The sequence below is a fragment of the Bos mutus genome, chromosome 1, assembly GCF_027580195.1.
Source record: "Bos mutus isolate GX-2022 chromosome 1, NWIPB_WYAK_1.1, whole genome shotgun sequence".
NCBI classification, from domain to species: domain Eukaryota; kingdom Metazoa; phylum Chordata; class Mammalia; order Artiodactyla; family Bovidae; genus Bos; species Bos mutus.
In genome coordinates this window covers 146,509,239-146,526,255 of record NC_091617.1, presented here as the reverse complement: position 1 = coordinate 146,526,255, position 17,017 = coordinate 146,509,239, and the positions used below count along the sequence as shown (strand labels likewise).

Below are 17,017 nucleotides of genomic sequence, written 5' to 3'. Positions count from 1 at the left end.
TCCAACAACACAAGAGAAGACTCTATACATGGACATCACCAGATGGTCAACACCGAAATCAGACTGATTATATTTTTTGCAGCCAAAGATGGAGAAGCTCTATACAGTCAGCAAAAACAAGACCAGGAGCTGACTGTGGCTCAGACCATGAACTCCTTATTGCCAAATTCAGACTGAAATTGAAGAAAGTAGGGAAAACCACTAGACCATTCAGGTATGACCTAAATCAGATCCCTTATGATTATACAGTGGAAGTGAGAAATAGATTTAAGGGCCTAGATCTGATAGATAGAGTGCCTGATGAACTATGGAATGAGGTTCGTGACATTGTACAGGAGACAGGGATCAAGACCATTCCTATGGAAAAGAAATGCAAAAAAAGCAAAATGGTCGTCTGGGGATGCCTTACAAATAGCTGTGAAAAGAAGAGAAGCGAAAAGCAAAGGAGAAAAGGAAAGATATAAACATCTGAATGCAGAGTTCCAAAGAATAGCAAGAAGAGATAAGAAAGCCTTCTTCAGCGATCAATGCAAAGAAATAGAGGAAAACAACAGAATGGGAAAGACTAGGGATCTCTTCAAGAACATCAGAGATACCAAAGGAACATTTCATGCAAAGATGGGCTCGATAAAGGACAGAAATGGTATGGACCTAACAGAAGCAGAAGATATTAAGAAGAGGTGGCAAGAATACACAGAAGAACTGTACAAAAAAGATCTTCACGACCCAGATAATCATGATGGTGTGATCACTCACCTAGAGCCAGACATCCTGGAATGTGAAGTCAAGTGGGCCTTAGAAAGCATCACTACGAACAAAGCTAGTGGAGGTGATGGAATTCCAGTTGAGCTATTCCAAATCCTGAAAGATGATGCCGTGAAAGTGCTGCACTCAATATGCCAGCAAATTGGGAAAACTCAGCAGTGGCCACAGGACTAGAAAAGGTCAGTTTTCATTCCAATCCCAAAGAAAAGCAACGCCAAAGAATGCTCAAACTACCACACAATTGCACTCATCTCACACGCTAGTAAAGTAATGCTCAAAATTCTCTAAGCCAGGCTTCAGCAATATATGAACCGTGAACTTCCTGATATTTAAGCTAGTTTTAGAAAAGGCAGAGGAACCAGAGATCAAATTACCAACATCTGCTGGATCATGGAAAAAGCAAGAGAGTTCCAGAAAAGCATCTATTTCTGCTTTATTAACTATGCCAAAGCCTCTGACTGTGTGGATCACAATAAACTGTGGAAAATTCTGAAAGAGATGGGAATACCAGACCACCTGATCTGCCTCTCGAGAAATCTGTATGCAGGTCAGGAAGCAACAGTTAGAACTGGACATGGAACAACAGACTTGTTCCAAATAGGAAAAGGAGTTCGTCAAGGCTGTATATTGTCACCCTGTTTATTTAACTTATATGCAGAGTACATCATGAGAAACGCTGGACTGGAACAAACACAAGCTGGAATCAAGATTGCCGGGAGAAATATCAATAACCTCAGATATGCAGATGACACCACCCTTATGGCAGAAAGTGAAGAGGAACTCAAAAGCCTCTTGATGAAAGTGAAAGTGGAGAGTGAAAAAGTTGGCTTAAAACTCAACATTCAGAAAACGAAGATCATGGCATGTGGTCCCACCACTTCATGGGAAAGAGATGGGGAAACAGTGGAAACAGTGTCAGACTTTACTTTTCTGGGCTCCAAAATCACTACAGATGGTGACTGCAGCCATGAAATTAAAAGACGCTTACTCCTTGGAAGGAAAGTTATGACCAACCTAGATGGCATATTCAAAAGCAGAGACATTACTTTGCCAACAAAGGTTCGTCTAGTCAAGGCTCTGGTTTTTCCTGTGGTCATGTATGGATGTGACAGTTGGACTGTGAAGAAGGCTGAGTGCCGAAGAACTGATGCTTTTGAACTGTGGTGTTGGAGAAGACTCTTGAGAGTCTCTTGGACTGCAAGGAGATCCAACCAGTCCATTCTGAAGGAGATCAGCCCCGGGATTTCTTTGGAAGGAATGATGCTAAAGCTGAAACTCCAGTACTTTGGCCACCTCATGTGAAGAGTTGACTCATTGGAAAAGACTCTGATGCTGGGAGGGATTGGGGGCAGGAGGAGAAGGGGACGAGGATGAGATGGCTAGATGGCATCACTGACTCGATGGACGTGAGTCTGAGTGAACTTCGGGAGTTGGTGATGGACAGGGAGGCCTGGCGTGCTGCGATTCATGGGGTCGCAAAGAGTCGGACATGACCGAGCGACTGATCTGATCTGATCTGACAACTGGCAGTGCTTTAGGGAAGGAGTTGATAAACCATTTTGGCAATTAATACTTCAGGGGTAATGCATTCATCAACAGTGTCTTGGCACCGGTCTCCACCACCTTTCCACACTGCCAGGGGCTTCTCTAATCTTTTCCCTGTGCTGACTGGCTTAAGGAATGGGTTAAGAAGCTGCAGTACATATATACACAATGGAGTATTACTGAGCCATTAGAAAGCAGGAAATAGTGCCATTTGCAGCAACATGGACGGACCTAGCGAGTGTCATACTGAGTGAAGTGAGTCAGAGCGAGAAGGAGAAGCGTCATAGGACATCCCTTATATGTGGAATCTAAAAGGAAACGATACAAATGAACTGACTTAGAAAACAGACTGGGACTCACAGACTTAGAGAGTGAACTTACGGTTGGGGGGACGGGATAGCTAGGGAATGTGGGAAGGGCATGTGCACACTGCTGCATTCCACATGGATGACCACAGGGTCCTACTGTACAGCACACGGAACTCTGCTCAACGGTACGCGGCAGCCTGGATAGGAGGGGCGTTTGGGAAGAAGGGGCACATGTATGTGTATGGCTGAACCCCTTCCCTGTTCATCTGAAATGATCACAGAACTGTTAATCAGCTATACCCCAATACAAAACAAAGTTTTAAAAAAACAAAAACCATAGTGGGCCTGGGATTGAACTCTGGCAGCCACTGAGGTGGGAGGGAGAGCCTGCTGCGGAACTTGCAAACAGACTTCTCTGAGTGAGGCTTAGGGATGGCAGGGCAGCTGGCAGGTTCGGTGGCAGCCTTCCTGAGCACAGTGACGGGGCAGACAGGGGACCAGCCGATCCACTGAGGGGCAGTGCGGGGAGCTTCTGGGACCAGGACCGAGCCCTCCAACACCAGGCCTCCCTCTCTGGAGACTCTTGCTATCTGAGACAACGAGCAACAGATTTCTGCATCTGAGACAGCACTTCCTCTCCTTTTTACCAAAAGCAACTTGGCACAGACCCAACCATCTTACACTGTCAGAGGGGGTGAGGAGGAGAGAGCAGCTCTGCACACAGCCGCCTGCCTGTCCATCGTGCCCCCACCCCCTTCTCTCCTCGGAAGTCATGGGGTCTGCAGGTAGGGGAAGAAGGAATGTGCGGCTGTGGTTCAAGTCTAATCTCTCACGTGAAGCTGGTCCAGACCAACAAAGCCCACGGTGGTCTCTCTTCTGAGCCCATCTTCCATGCTGTCTTCACTGTTCACGGTACTGACGCACCTAGGGCCTCTGTCACTGATGAGTCTTATTTTTATTTACTTTATGGTTTCTAACGTGTTCTCCCCTCCCCACTCTCACTGTAAGCATCCTCAGTGAGACTGCTCTCTTGTCTCTGTCATCTGGGTATGCCTTAAATTTCACTTTCTAGAACATGACCGGGGTAGATCAGTGATGTTCAGGGTACCTGTACTTCAGAAGTATGAGCCTGCTTTCAAATCTGTTTTCATTCATCTGACGCTTTTTGTTATTTTGCGGTTATAAAGAAGAGATCAGTGAATATTATAAAAATAAATTCGATAAGTATGACAAAAGCATGTCTTCCAACTGCCGCAGGCGATGACGGATGCGTGCGGGCCACAAAGGCACAGCGTGGCCCCGGGGTGCAGTCAGCCCGCAGGCCGCAGACAGCTCATCACACTCCCGTTTTTATGCAGGACTTTCGGCACAGCGTGGCCCCAGGGGTGCGCTCAGCCCGCAGGCCGCGGACAGCTTGTCACACACCCCGGGGTGCGGTCAGCCCACGGGCAGCGGACAGCTCGTCACACTCCCCGGGGTGCGGTCAGCCCGCGGGCCGCGGATGGCTCTCACACTCCCGTTTTTATGCAGGACTTTCGGCTCAGATAATTTTGATTTCCTGTGGTTTAGAGAGGACTCTGAACCATTTATCGGCTTAGATCTTTGGAGACTGGTATGTAATTATCACAAAGCACAGCACAATGTCTTGCAGTTCATCAGGAATTTAGAAAAGATCATTTAATTGGCTAATGTGCTTAAATATTAGAACTTATTCACCTACACAAATCCATTTTAGAGTCTTTCTTATATTCTCTATTCTTTAACCTCAGCAAAGATATTCTTGGAAAACGACTTGGCAACAATCATAGAACATGACTAATGGTGCTAAAACAAGTAAAAATTTATTTAGCAGTCGGATGAATGACCAACTAAAATAGATTTCTAGAAAACTAAGTATTGAATGTCATTTATATTACCACACAAAATAAAGCATGAAAACTTTAGTATCAAAACTGCCAATTTCCTCAAGACTAAAAAATCAGAGCTTTTTTAGTCTTGAGGAAAAATTATATCACTTGGATAGAATTGTGACCTAAAGACTTCCAGGAAGCAAAGCAGAGGGAAAATCATTTCCCTGAATAAACACCAACCTTCAGAATATACTACTACTGATAAAGAAGTAAGGTCAATTCTTAAACTTCTTACTGGTTTGTTGTGCACATTTCAGAAAAGTACTATAATAATGTCTTTTATAAATAAATGGCAAAAAGCTTAATTTGTTACCTCTCTATAGACTTAGCTGAGTTTTGTGTTCTTTTATTATGCAACCAGACCAGAGGTATTAACAGGAGTACATTTAAAGAAGGTAGCCTATGGATTACAAAAAGTCTTTCTATAATACATAAAAAGGCAGCAATGAGAGGAAATAAGTTCTATGACCTAATACATGATTCTTGTTCAAAATACCTCGTACTTATATTGATGATGAAGAAAAATCGATTCCCAATGACTAGATCACAGACATCGTAAGTGGATTTCACCACTCTAGGCTGACAGCTACCACTAGGTTACCTTTGTTATAATGTCCGTTTTCAACTGCTACTTCAGCCTTTTGTTAGCTGACATCAGTAATTTATCAACCCTGGGATGCTTTAAGAGATCAACTGAGTCTTGAAATCTGAAAGGCATCATGCAGTTTATGGCTTCAGGGACCCAAAGCAACAGATGTCTTTGCTTCAATTTCTGGCCACTTGCTGTGAGAGAAACTGGTGGTGGATGATGATGTTACTGAAAAATTATTCTGAACTTTTCTGAGGACATGGAACATCCCTGCATCACACCACATGGGGCTGGAAATGAAAGCAAAGGATGGGAGGCGTCTCATCACAGCTCCAGTGTCACTGGGACCACTCTGGCGGCAGCACTTGGCTCCCCTGGGAGAGCGAGTCTCAGCTCTGGACCTGAACGTGTCCAGCTGTGCTTGGGCCAGAAGTGACTCAGCTCACTGTGCCAGGAGGCAAGATGAGGAAGGGCTCGCAGCCACAGGCCTGTCGCTGCCGTCCCCAGCTCCCAGGACAGAGTGGGCCGAGGGGCAGACAGATCACACCATGCAGTCCTGGCCGGTGCCTACAGTGGGCACAGCTGGATTAGAGAGCTCGGACTACAGTCATTATTTCCTAAAATTATAACCTTTTACTTGGAAAACGATGGGCTTTCTCTTGAAAATTTGTCCACCCCCAACAAGTTAAGAAAGACATTAAATTTTGAATAATAAAGGCGGCATTCTGTTTCTGGGTTCACAGCAGATCTCTGCAGACAGCTAGACTTACTCAGTCTCTATTTTTGCTCAACTTCTCAGTTTTAAGTTACAGCCGCATCATAAAGGAAAAGTCATTAATTGGTGTTGCAGCCTAACCCACATGCAACCAGAACAGGACGGAATGCAGATCCAACACGTCTCCATATGCCTCCTCACTTCTGAGTCCTCACCCCCGCTCTTTGGAGACATGCTCTTTGTGCAGGCAGACAGCTCCTCTTCTAATCTATTATGCCAAAACATTCTATTTTTGTTGTAATTTTTATCATTTTTAATCTAAGCTACATATGTAACACTTTGAAGACTCAAATGGCTCTACAAGGCTTGTTATGAAAAATAGTTCACACAGCCCCACCCTCCACTTCCTGCTCTCCGCAAGCAACCACTTTCAATTCTTTTCACTGTTTTTTTCCCTCACTTTTATAGCTCTAGCTTATGTTGCCACGTCCTGATTTTTCTAGACAGGACTGACTGCTCACTGATTTCCAAGATGGAAGATGAAGACGCAGCTCTGACCACCACCACCCCCTCCTCCCCAGGCAAAGGTCCCACCCACCTTCTCCTGGGGCTTGATCATGATAACCATCAACACCTACATGACAGGGTGCATATAAGCTCCTGGCCTGGCTGAGTGACAGGGTTCATCAATACCCTTCTGTCTTTTCCTGTACACTCTTGGTTTTTCTTTGGAGTTACCATTGTCCTGGATTTCAATGGTTTCATTTTTATAACAGAGATGGCGATGGCACCCCACTCCAGTACTCTTGCCTGGAAAATCCCACGGATGGCAGAGCCTGGTGGGCTGCAGTCCATGAGGTCGAGAAGAGTCGGACACGACTGAGCGACTTCACTTTCACTTTTCACTTTCATGCATTGGGAAGGAAATGGCAACCCACTCCATGTTCTTGCCTGGAGAATCCCAAATTCAAACTTAAAACTCACCTTTAGCTGTGCAAATTTCTAAATTTGTTCAAGCATACTAGTCATTCCTCCAACTTCATCTTATTTAGAGAAAACTTTCTGGAACCTTCTGACTTGCTCCAATCCGGGCTGGCAGTGCTCTTCGAATCTGCTGCCCAGCGTGCTCCACGTGCTCTGAGGATTCCCTACATCGCCCTTCTGAAGAGTTCTGTCAGACGTTCTGCCCCCGCTCTCGAGTGTTCTCTGTCCTTGGCGCCTGTCAGACACTCTACCCCTGGTTCTCGAGTGTTCTCTGTCCTCGGTGACTGTCAGATGCACTGCCCCTGGTTCTCGAGTGTCCCCTGTCCTTGGTGTCTGTCAGACGCTCTGCCCTGCTCTCGAGTGTTCTCTGTCCTTGGTGACTGTCAGACGCTCTATCCCTGGTTCTTGAGTGTTCTCTGTCCTTGGTGACTGTCAGATGCTCTGTCCCTGGTTCTCGAGTGTCCCCTGTCCTTGGTGTCTGTTAGACGCTCTGCCCTGCTCTCGAGTGTCCTCTGTCCTCGGTGACTGTCAGACGCTCTACCCCTGGTTCTCGAGTGTTCTCTGTCCTCGTGACTTCTGGTTCTCGAGTGTCCCCTGTCCTTGGTGTCTGTCAGACGCTCTGCCCTGCTCTCGAGTGTTCTCTGTCCTCGGTGTCTGTCAGACGCTCTGCCCCCTGCTCTCGAGTGTCTCTCTCCTTGGTGCCTGTCAGACGCTCTGCCCCTGGTTCTCGAGTGTTCTCTGTCATCGGTGACTGTCAGACGCTCTGCCCTGCTCTCGAGTGTTCTCTGTCCTCGGTGACTGTCAGACACTCTACCCCTGGTTCTCGAGTGTCCCCTGTCCTTGGTGTCTGTCAGACGCTCTACCCCTGGTTCTCGAGTGTCCCCTGTCCTTGGTGTCTGTCAGATGCTCTACCCCTGGTTCTCGAGTGTCCCCTGTCCTTGGTGTCTGTCAGACGCTCTGCCCCCTGCTCTCGAGCGTCTCTCTCCTTGGTGCCTGTCAGACGCTCTGCCCCTGGTTCTCGAGTGTTCTCTGTCCTCGGTGTCTGTCCTCTTTTTGTGGGGCATGTCTTCCAGGGGATTCTGAGAATGGGTGCACAGGAATACACTTGTTTGATTTTGCTTGTCTGAAAGTCGCTGTATTCTACCCTCACACTTAATCAGCTTGTTGGGGGACTGATTCTAGGTTGGAAGCAACCTCGTCTCAGAACTCTGAAGGAATTCCTCCACTGCCTTACTTCTGGTGTTGCACGACAAAATCTGTAGCAATTTTGATTCCCATCCTTTGTTGGAAATCTTTCTTCTTCCCCGATTCTGTGTGTCTGTGGGATATCTCTTTGTCCCCAGAGTTCCGCGGCTCTATAGCAGGCTACGGTGACCTCCTCCAGGATGACTCACACCATGAGCTGCGCCTCCCAGGATGGCGGCTGCGGAGCCCCTGTGCCTGTGGCAAGGCTGCCGCTGGTCACGCCTCCGCAGGGACCGCCCCCCTCACTTGCAGGCGGACCTGCCTCAGGCTCCTGAGGCTCCCACAGCTCCTTTCCCGGGTCTGGGCATGCAGAAGGTTCTGTTTGTGCCCTCCAAGCATCTCTGGCAGGTATGAGGTTTTCTTTCATTTATAAGGTAATGCTCAAAATTCTTCAAGCTAGGCTTCACAGTACATGAACCAAGAGTTTCCAGATGTACAAGCTAGATTTAGAAAGGCAAAGGAACTAGAGATCAAATTGCTAACATCTGCTGGAACACAGAAAAAGTAAGGGAATTCCAGAAAAACATCTACTTCTGCCTTCACTGACTATGCTAATTAAAGTCTTTGACTGTATGGATCAAAACAAACTGTGGAAAATTCTTAAAGAGACGGGAATACCAGACCAACTTACCTGTCTCCTGAGAAACCTGTATGCAGGTCAAAAAGCACGAGTTAGAACCAGACATGGAAAAACAGACTGGTTCAGAAGCAGGAAAGGAGTACATCAAGGCTGATATTGTCACCCTGCTCATTTAACTTATATGCAGAGTACATCATGAGAAATGCCAGGCTGGATGAAGCACAAGCTGGAGTCGAGATTGCCAGGAGAAATATCAATAACCTCAGATATGCAGATGATACCACCCTTATGACAGAAAGTGAAGAGGAACTAAAAAGCCTCTTGATGAAGGTGAATCAGGAGAGTGAAAGAGCTGGCTTAAAACTCAACATTCTAAAAATGAAGATCATGGCATCTGGTCCCAACACATCATGGAAAATAGATGGTGAAACAGTGACAGACTTTACTTTTTGGGCTCCAAAATCACTGCAGATGGTGACTGCAGCCATGAAATTAAAAGACACTTGCTCCTTGGAAGAAAAGTTATGACCAACCTAGACAGCATATTAAAAACCAGAGACATTACTTTGCCGACAAAGGTCCCCATAGCCAAAGCTATGGTTTTTCCAGTATTCGTGTATGGGTATGAGAGCAGGACCATAAGGGCAGCTGAATGCAGAAGAACTGATTCTTTTGAACTGTGGAGTTGTAGAAGACTCCTGAGAGTCCCTTGGAGAGTAAGGAGAACCAACCAGTCAATCCTAAAGGAGATCAACCCTGAATATTCACTGGAAAGGCTGATGCTAAAGCTGAAGCTCCAATACTCTGGCCATCTGATGAAAAGAGCCAACTCAGCGGAAAAGACCCTGATGCTGGGAAAGATTGAAGACAGGAGAATAAGGGGACAACAGAGGATGAGATGGCTGCATGGCATCACTGACTCGATGGACATGAGTCTGAGTGAACTCTGGGAGTTGGTGATGGACAGGGAGGCCTGGTGTGCTGCGGTTCATGGGGTCAGACACAACTGAGTGATTGAACCATAACATGTCTTCAGCTCCGCCTTCACCCTGCTCCTAAGTTCCCACTGTTCCTGAGCTTCTAGAGGGTTTTACCATCTCACTCAAGATGCTTCTTGGTTTTTCCCTACTGTTGCCTTAGCATTCAGGTTTCTTAGGCTGCTGCATTAGCTTCCACTTAACATCTGCTTTCCAAGTAACAAAATCTTGTTGCTGTTGCTTTCTCTACTGTTTCTTATTCCTGGAGGGTTTATCTCTAATGACTTTAACTGTCTTGGAGTGGAGTTTAGGAGGGAGCAGAGCTAACTGCTTGCATTAAAGCTGCCACCGTCAAATGAAAGTTCTGTGCTGCTCTTGTGCACATCAGAGGAGCCCCGTGAGTGTGCACTGACGTCTCCCCTTCAGAGCGCAAAGGATGCTGTTCAAACTGCAGACGAGGCAGCCGAGGCCCCAGGAAGCTGCGCGTCCCACAGTCACATGGAGAGACACCACGCTGTTACCGTGTCCATGAGCCATGAGTAATCACCCCTCAGACGTTTACAGCCCCCCATCTCAGCAGCCTTACTGTGCCGTCTCAGCACCCTTTCAGCCACATCCAGACCCCTTTCTGTAAGGCCTCACATTTATATCCTCTTCCAGTGGGCAGTGGAATTCTTCATATTAGAATATCATGTTGAATTAGCTATAAAATGTGATAAATATTTTAGTTCTCGTGAAGGTGACTTAAATTTTTGTAGAAACCAGATTTTTTTTAGGTAGTTGATATGTACTAGCTATATGATTTTGAGTAATGCATACAAATGGCATTGGTGGCTATCAACACAACATAAACAGCTTGGTCTGTTTAAAGTATCTTATTCTATGGTTTGTTATAATGATAATCGTTACATTTTAGAAGACAACACAGGCTTTGGCAAAAAAGGAGAAAAGAATGAAAATTTAGGATTCATCTTACTTTAAATTGCTACTATATCACCTTGTCCCCAACCCAGTATAATACAGACGACAGCCTTAAAATATTACTAAATTATAATAATCAAAATATTTTTGATGAAATATTTCATTTTAGTCCATAATGATTTTAAGAACTTTATAAAACTAGGCATTAAAAGAGGCTTTCACAAATGAGGCATTTTAGAGGAAAATGAAGAATAAAAAGAAAACTGTCCTTAAAATACTCACAGATTCTCTCCTGCCCATAGTTTTGCTGTGTGAGCGCGATCGGGAGATGTTGCTGAAAAAGGAATCCTTCTTAGCAGCAGATGAAGGTGGGGAGCCAGTGAACTCTCTCCCTCCAGGCAAACTCTCAATGCTCGGAGAGGAACTGATGTTTTTAGAACTTTGTCCTAGAAGAAAAATTCAGTAGCAATAATGAAACACCAGACGCTTTCACTGCTACTGAATTTACTGCTTGTAATAAATGATCAATATTATGATGCTTCTTTATGCACACCATCAACATAATGACTCCATGGAGTATTAAGATGCATGCATTTTTATGTATCAGAATAGCTGTCCATTTTTTAAAACAATGAAGGACTGCTAGAGTTTTCTATAAATTATTTATACTACAATGGTCTGAGTGTGTACATATATTAAAAAAATGAAAAAAAAATCCAATTTCAGAAATCATGGATTAAATGACTGGATTCTTCCTTACTAATGTTATCACCCTTAATAATAGAAAGTGAAAGTGAAAGTCACTCAGTTGTGTCCGACTCTTTTCGACCCCATGGACTATACAGGCCATGGAATTCTCCAGGTCAGAATACTGGAGTGGGTAGCCTTTCCCTTCTCCAGGGCATCTTCCCAACCCAGGGACTGAACCCAGGTCTCCCGCACTGCAGGTGGATTCTTTACCAGCTGAGCCACTAGGGAAGTCCAAGAATACTGGAGTGGGTAGCCTATCCTTTCTCCAGTGGATCTTGAGTTTCCTGCTTTGCAGGGGGATTCTTTACCAACTCAGCTATCAGGGAAGCCCTTCTATTATTAAGCCCTTCTTAATAATAAGAAACAATGATGTGGTGATTATATTATTAATAAATTGAAAAAAAAATCCTCCACTGGTTTTTCTAAAAGCCTCTTTCATTTTCATTGATTGCAAAACAGGGACACTGCTACCCCCAAGCCAAGGGAGCAGCATCTGGAGAGGGACAGGATGTGGGCTCACACAGCCGTCCATGTCCAGACTGGTCCCCGCGTTGCAGTGCGGCATCTGTGACTCCCGAAGGGCCTTCCCCACAGGCTCCGGGGCGGAGAGGCTCCCAGACAGGAGCACGGGCCCAGAAAGTCCTGCTGGGCTGGAGGACAAGTGCAACCAGAGCCACGCAGGGCTTGTGGGCCCCACGGGGACACTTCCGGAAGGCTGTGACGGGGACTTACGGGCCTGGCACAGCGCCGGGCGTGCACTCACTCCTTCATTCGTTCATTCACCCACAGTAACCAAGGGCCTAATGATGAGCACCAGGCACTCAGGGGCACAAAAACACAGTAGGAACTAAACCGGCAGAAATCCCACTCCCCAAGGTGCTCAGTTTTTACTGAGGGGAGACAGACATATACATTCAAAACATATGTATGATTTTACATGGCATCACATGGCAGAAAACACGGTGGGCACAAATAAAGCAGAAAAGGGGACTGAGAGTGTCTGACTAAGGTGTGGAGTTTGCAGCAGGATGGTCAGGAAAAGCATCACCGAGATCTGAAGTGCAGGACTTTTGGGCAAAAACTCAGAGAAGGGAAAATACCAGCTTTGCAGATAATACGAGGGCCAGCAGGTACCAAGGCCCCAAGCAGGCCCCAGTGGTTTGGAGGATCAGCAGAGTAGCCAGTGTGGCTAAAGCTAAGCCTGGGGAGCGGGCTGAGGTCTGGGAGGCAGCAGGGCATCCGGCAGTGGGGATCTGTAGAGTTTTGATGACTTTTACTCTGAGAAGGGAAGCCAGTGGAAGCAGCTAGAGGACTTGGGCAGGGGCATGACATGACTTGACTTAATTTTCAAAAGATACCTCTGACAGGTGTGTTGGGAACAGTTTAGGAATGGGAAAGAGCCAAAAAAAAAAAAAAAGAAGGCGGGGCCGGGGGGGACAATTTTGCCACTGAAAAAATCCAAGTCAGCCAACTGATCGTAGCTTGGTGGTGAGAAGTGGTCAGATTCTACACAAAGCTGACTAGATTTATTGACAGATCCATCAAGGGTATGAGAGGAAGGGAGGGATCAAGTGTAACTGCAAGTGCTCTAACGTTAGACGGTGACGAGAGCTGAGTGCCTCCCATCCCAATGTCCAGATTTGTTTTCTTGTCATTTTTTTTTTTTTTTAAGTGACTTCCCTAAACTAATTCTGTAAAGTCTATATTCCTTGCTTTGTGTGCTCCTGAAGTCTTTGCTCGGTTAGCTAAGTGGTCAGGTAAGGGGCAGGAATTCCCTTTCCTTAAACTCCTTGAACCAGCATCTGAGCCCTGCCGGGAGCTCTGGGCCTGCATTCAGGCAGTTTGCGGTCCACACCCAGTCTTCTTTCTTGTCTATGCAGAGACTCAAGTTCATCTGACAGACTGAGTTTCTTAGGTCATCCCTGGGCTTGTGCACAGTCCTGCATGTGTGTGGCCTTCTAAGTTCCTAGGAACATCCTGGCGCTTTCCACACCCTCAGTGGACACCCCATTCTTTAGATTTCCCTTCTGGGTCTCTTGCTAGCCTCTGGTTTGCCTGTTAAGCTTCTGGTCACTCTTGGGTTTGCACCGTTTCTGCCTTGGGCAGCTGTGATGTTCAGTAAGGACCACTGACTATTTCTGATGGATGTTCTGTGGATAGGGTTTCTCTCCAAGTGAGTTCTGATCAAAGTCAAATAAAGACAAGCCCTAAGAACAAGATTTTTTTGCAGGAGCTGCTGGAACTAGTGACCATTTACTGCGGATGGGACTTTTGGGGTATTCTAGATTCCTTCTTTTTCCCCAGTGGTTGCAAGGCTGCTGGTCAAGAAAGGCTATGGCAGATCTGGGTGGCAACAGGGAAAGTTAAAAGGGTACAAAGCATGCTATTATTACTGAGGTTGAGCCATTTTTTCTTGAGTAGATGCCCCTCACGCTGACTCAGTCCTTTAACTGTTAGAGTTCCGAACAAGTCGACTTTGGCGTTTCTGCTGTTACTGCTGTTTTATTTGTGGAGAAACAGACTTTTCAGAGGTCCTTCTTCTATTATTCCAAAAGACCACCCCTCTGTAACTTACTTTTTGGCCTTACTTGGTCATAAAAATTTACCTTTGATTTGTATAAAAATCAGCCTTACCCTTTTTAAGGAATGTGAAGAGAAAAAATTCGTAGTGTTCCTAAATACTTAGCGATTTTCTAATTTTCCACCTTTGCAAACAAAATGACAACACTCTAGAGAGGTGCATCTTTAGATAGAGTTAATTATTTCTATAAGATAAATTTATATATGTAGAACTGCTATGTCTAATGGCATGTACATTCCAATTTAGATAAACAGTTCCAAATTGCTTTCTCCTAGGGTTTTAACATGGGCTTCCTGGAAAGCTCAAATGACAGAGATAAAGAATCTGCCCACAATGCAGACCTGCGTTCAATCCCTGGGTCCTGAAGATCCCCTGGAGAAGGGCATGGCAACCCACTCCAGAGGAGCCTGGTGAGCTACAGTCCTTGGACTCACAAAGAGTCCACGACTGAGCGACCAATACACACACATGCAGGATTTTAACATAAATATATGTGTATATGTCTATACCTAAGTGTAAAAGTAGGAGAAGGCGATGGTACCCCACTCCAGTACTCTTGCCTGAAGACTCCCGTGGACGGAGGAGCCTGGTGGGCTGCAGTCCATGGGGTCGCAAAGAGTCGGACACGACTGGCGACTTCACTTTCACTTTTCACTTTCATGCATTGGAGAAGGAAATGGCAACCCACTCCAGTGTTCTTGCCTGGAGAATCCCAGGGACGGGGGAGCCTGGTGGGCTGCTGTCTATGGGTTTGCACAGAGTCGGACACGACTGAAGCAACTTAGCAGCAGTAGCAGCAGCAGGCGTAAAAGTAACATGATGCATTAAATTTTTATTTGTTTGGTTAATCTGATGGAAGGAGGGCTTCACTATGTTAGTTAAGGTTTCTTGATAACTAGTGAGGGTGAATATCTTAAAAAAAAAAACACTCTCAACATATTAATCTAGGCCATCTTCTGAAGGTCCTATGTGAATTGTCTCTGTTAGTTTTATTTTAAAAAAAGGTCTTAATGGAGTTCTTCTTAAATTCTGGAACATAGCCCCTTTGTATATATGTGTGTGTGTCTACGTTTTCTTTTTGGATTCTGTTTTCAGGGTCCTGCAAGGAAGGCATTTCTTACCCAAGATGGTAAAGTGGGAAACAATTTAAGCAGATGCTATAAACCTAGGCTTTTCTTCTTCCTTTTATGAGTATTTTCTCTTTGTTCCTTGGAACTGCACTCCTTGAGAAGCTTTTATTGCCTTGGGGTGGTGGAAGATACAGCTAAAACAGAAGGAATGTTTGCTCAGCTTTGAGTTTTAAATTACTTCTAAAAGTCCACAGACAAAAAGGAATCTAAGAAATCAAAGCATTTTGATTCACAAGAACATGTCTTTTTCACAAAATGAAATGACAAACTTTCCACCTTTTCCTAAGTTTATACAACCAAATTTATCCATCCTTCAAAATTTGGGTCATTCACCTATAACATCTGCTGGTGCCGGTGACTTTTTGAAGTTATTACTGTAACGGCTCTTTTAGACGTTTTTCTACATTAATTCCTCCATTAAAGTTTCCTACTTCTTCCTGGGTCAAATTTAAGAATTCATACCTTCCCCCACAAAGCCATGGCAGGTGGAATAAAGCCTATGCCCTTAATGTCTGGGGTCTGTAAGTGTGCTAGTTTACAGGGCAGAAGAAGCGCTGTAGGCGTGACTTAAGAGTCTGAGCTGGGAAGAGTGACCTGGGTGGCCATGTGGGTTAGTGTGGACAGGGGTCCTTACAGTGAAACAAAAGCAGAGATGTGACTACGGAAAATGAGGTGGCTGAGGACAGAGAGAACTGACCTGCTGGTGCTGGCTGTGAAGATGGAGAAAGGGAAACGAGGCAGTGTGGATCCTTGAGGGCTGGGAATGGCGTCCACTGACAGCCAGTGGGGAAATGGGGACCCCGGCTCTACAGTCACTAGGAACTGAATACTGCCGACAGCACAAACGATTCTCCCCCAAAGGCCCCCTGATGCCTCGGCTTTATCTTGGCGAGACTGAAGTCAGACCTCTCATCTCCAGAGTTGTTAAATAAGTGGGAAATTCTTATTACTCCTTCTTCTTTTAAAAAATTATACTCTATTTTGGAGAAGGCAATGGCAAGCCACTCCAGTACTCTTGCCTAGAAAATCCCATGGATGGAGGAGCCTGGTGAGCTACAGTCCATGGGGTCGCCAAGAGTCGGTCGCGACTAAGCGACTTCACTTTCACTTTTCACTTCCACGCAATGGAGAAGGAAATGGCAACCCACTCCAGTGTTCTTGCCTGGAGAATCCCAGGGACAGCAGAGCCTGGTGGACTGCTGTCTATGGGGTCGCACAGAGTCGGACACAACTGAAGTGACTTTGCAGCAGCAGCAGCATACTCTATTTATGATCTCTAGATGGCAGAGGAACCATCTTTAGATGTCGAGGAACCAGAGACCAAATTGCCAACATCCGTTGGCTCATAGAAAAAGCAGGAGAATTTCAGGAAAACATCTGTTTCTGCTTCACTGACTAGGCTAAAGCTTTTGAGTGTGTGTATCACAACAAACTGTGGAAAATTCTGAGAGATGGGAATACCAGACCATCTTACCTGCCTCCTGTGAAACCTGTATTCAGGTCAAGAAACAACACTTAGAACCGGACATGGAACAACAGACTGGTTCCAGATAGGAAAAGGAGTACGTCAAGGCTGTATATTGTCACCCTGCTTATTTAACTTATATGCAGAGTGCATCATGAGAAACGCTGGTCTGGAGGAGGCACAAGCTGGAATCAAGATTGCCGGGAGAAATATCAATAACCTCAGATATGCAGATGACACCACCCTTATGGCAGAAAGTGAAGAACTAAAGAGCCTCTTGATGAAAGTTAAAGAGGAGAGTGAGAAAGTTGGCTTAAAGCTCAACATTCAGAAAACAAAGATCATAGCACCTGGTCCCATCACTTCATGGCAAATAGATGGGGAAACAATGGAAACAGTGGCTGACTTTATTTTCTTGGACTCCAACATCACTGCAGATGGTGACTGCAGCCACAAAATTAAAAGATTCTTGCTCCTTCGAAGAAAAGTTATGACCCACGTACATAACATATTAAAAAGCAGAGACATTACTTTGCCAACAAAGATCCGTCT

The 17,017-nt window shown here is 45.5% G+C and overlaps 1 protein-coding gene across 1 annotated transcript in view; it reads right to left on the bottom strand.

Annotated features, from left to right (window-relative positions):
• The window catches only part of TBC1D5 (TBC1 domain family member 5), a 595,923-nt gene that overhangs the window by 42,859 nt on the left and 536,047 nt on the right, over positions 1-17,017 (bottom strand). The window contains exon 19 of the mRNA XM_070377101.1: positions 10,822-10,985. Coding sequence (XP_070233202.1) covers positions 10,822-10,985 — 164 coding nt within the window. The remainder of the gene's footprint in view (positions 1-10,821; positions 10,986-17,017) is intronic.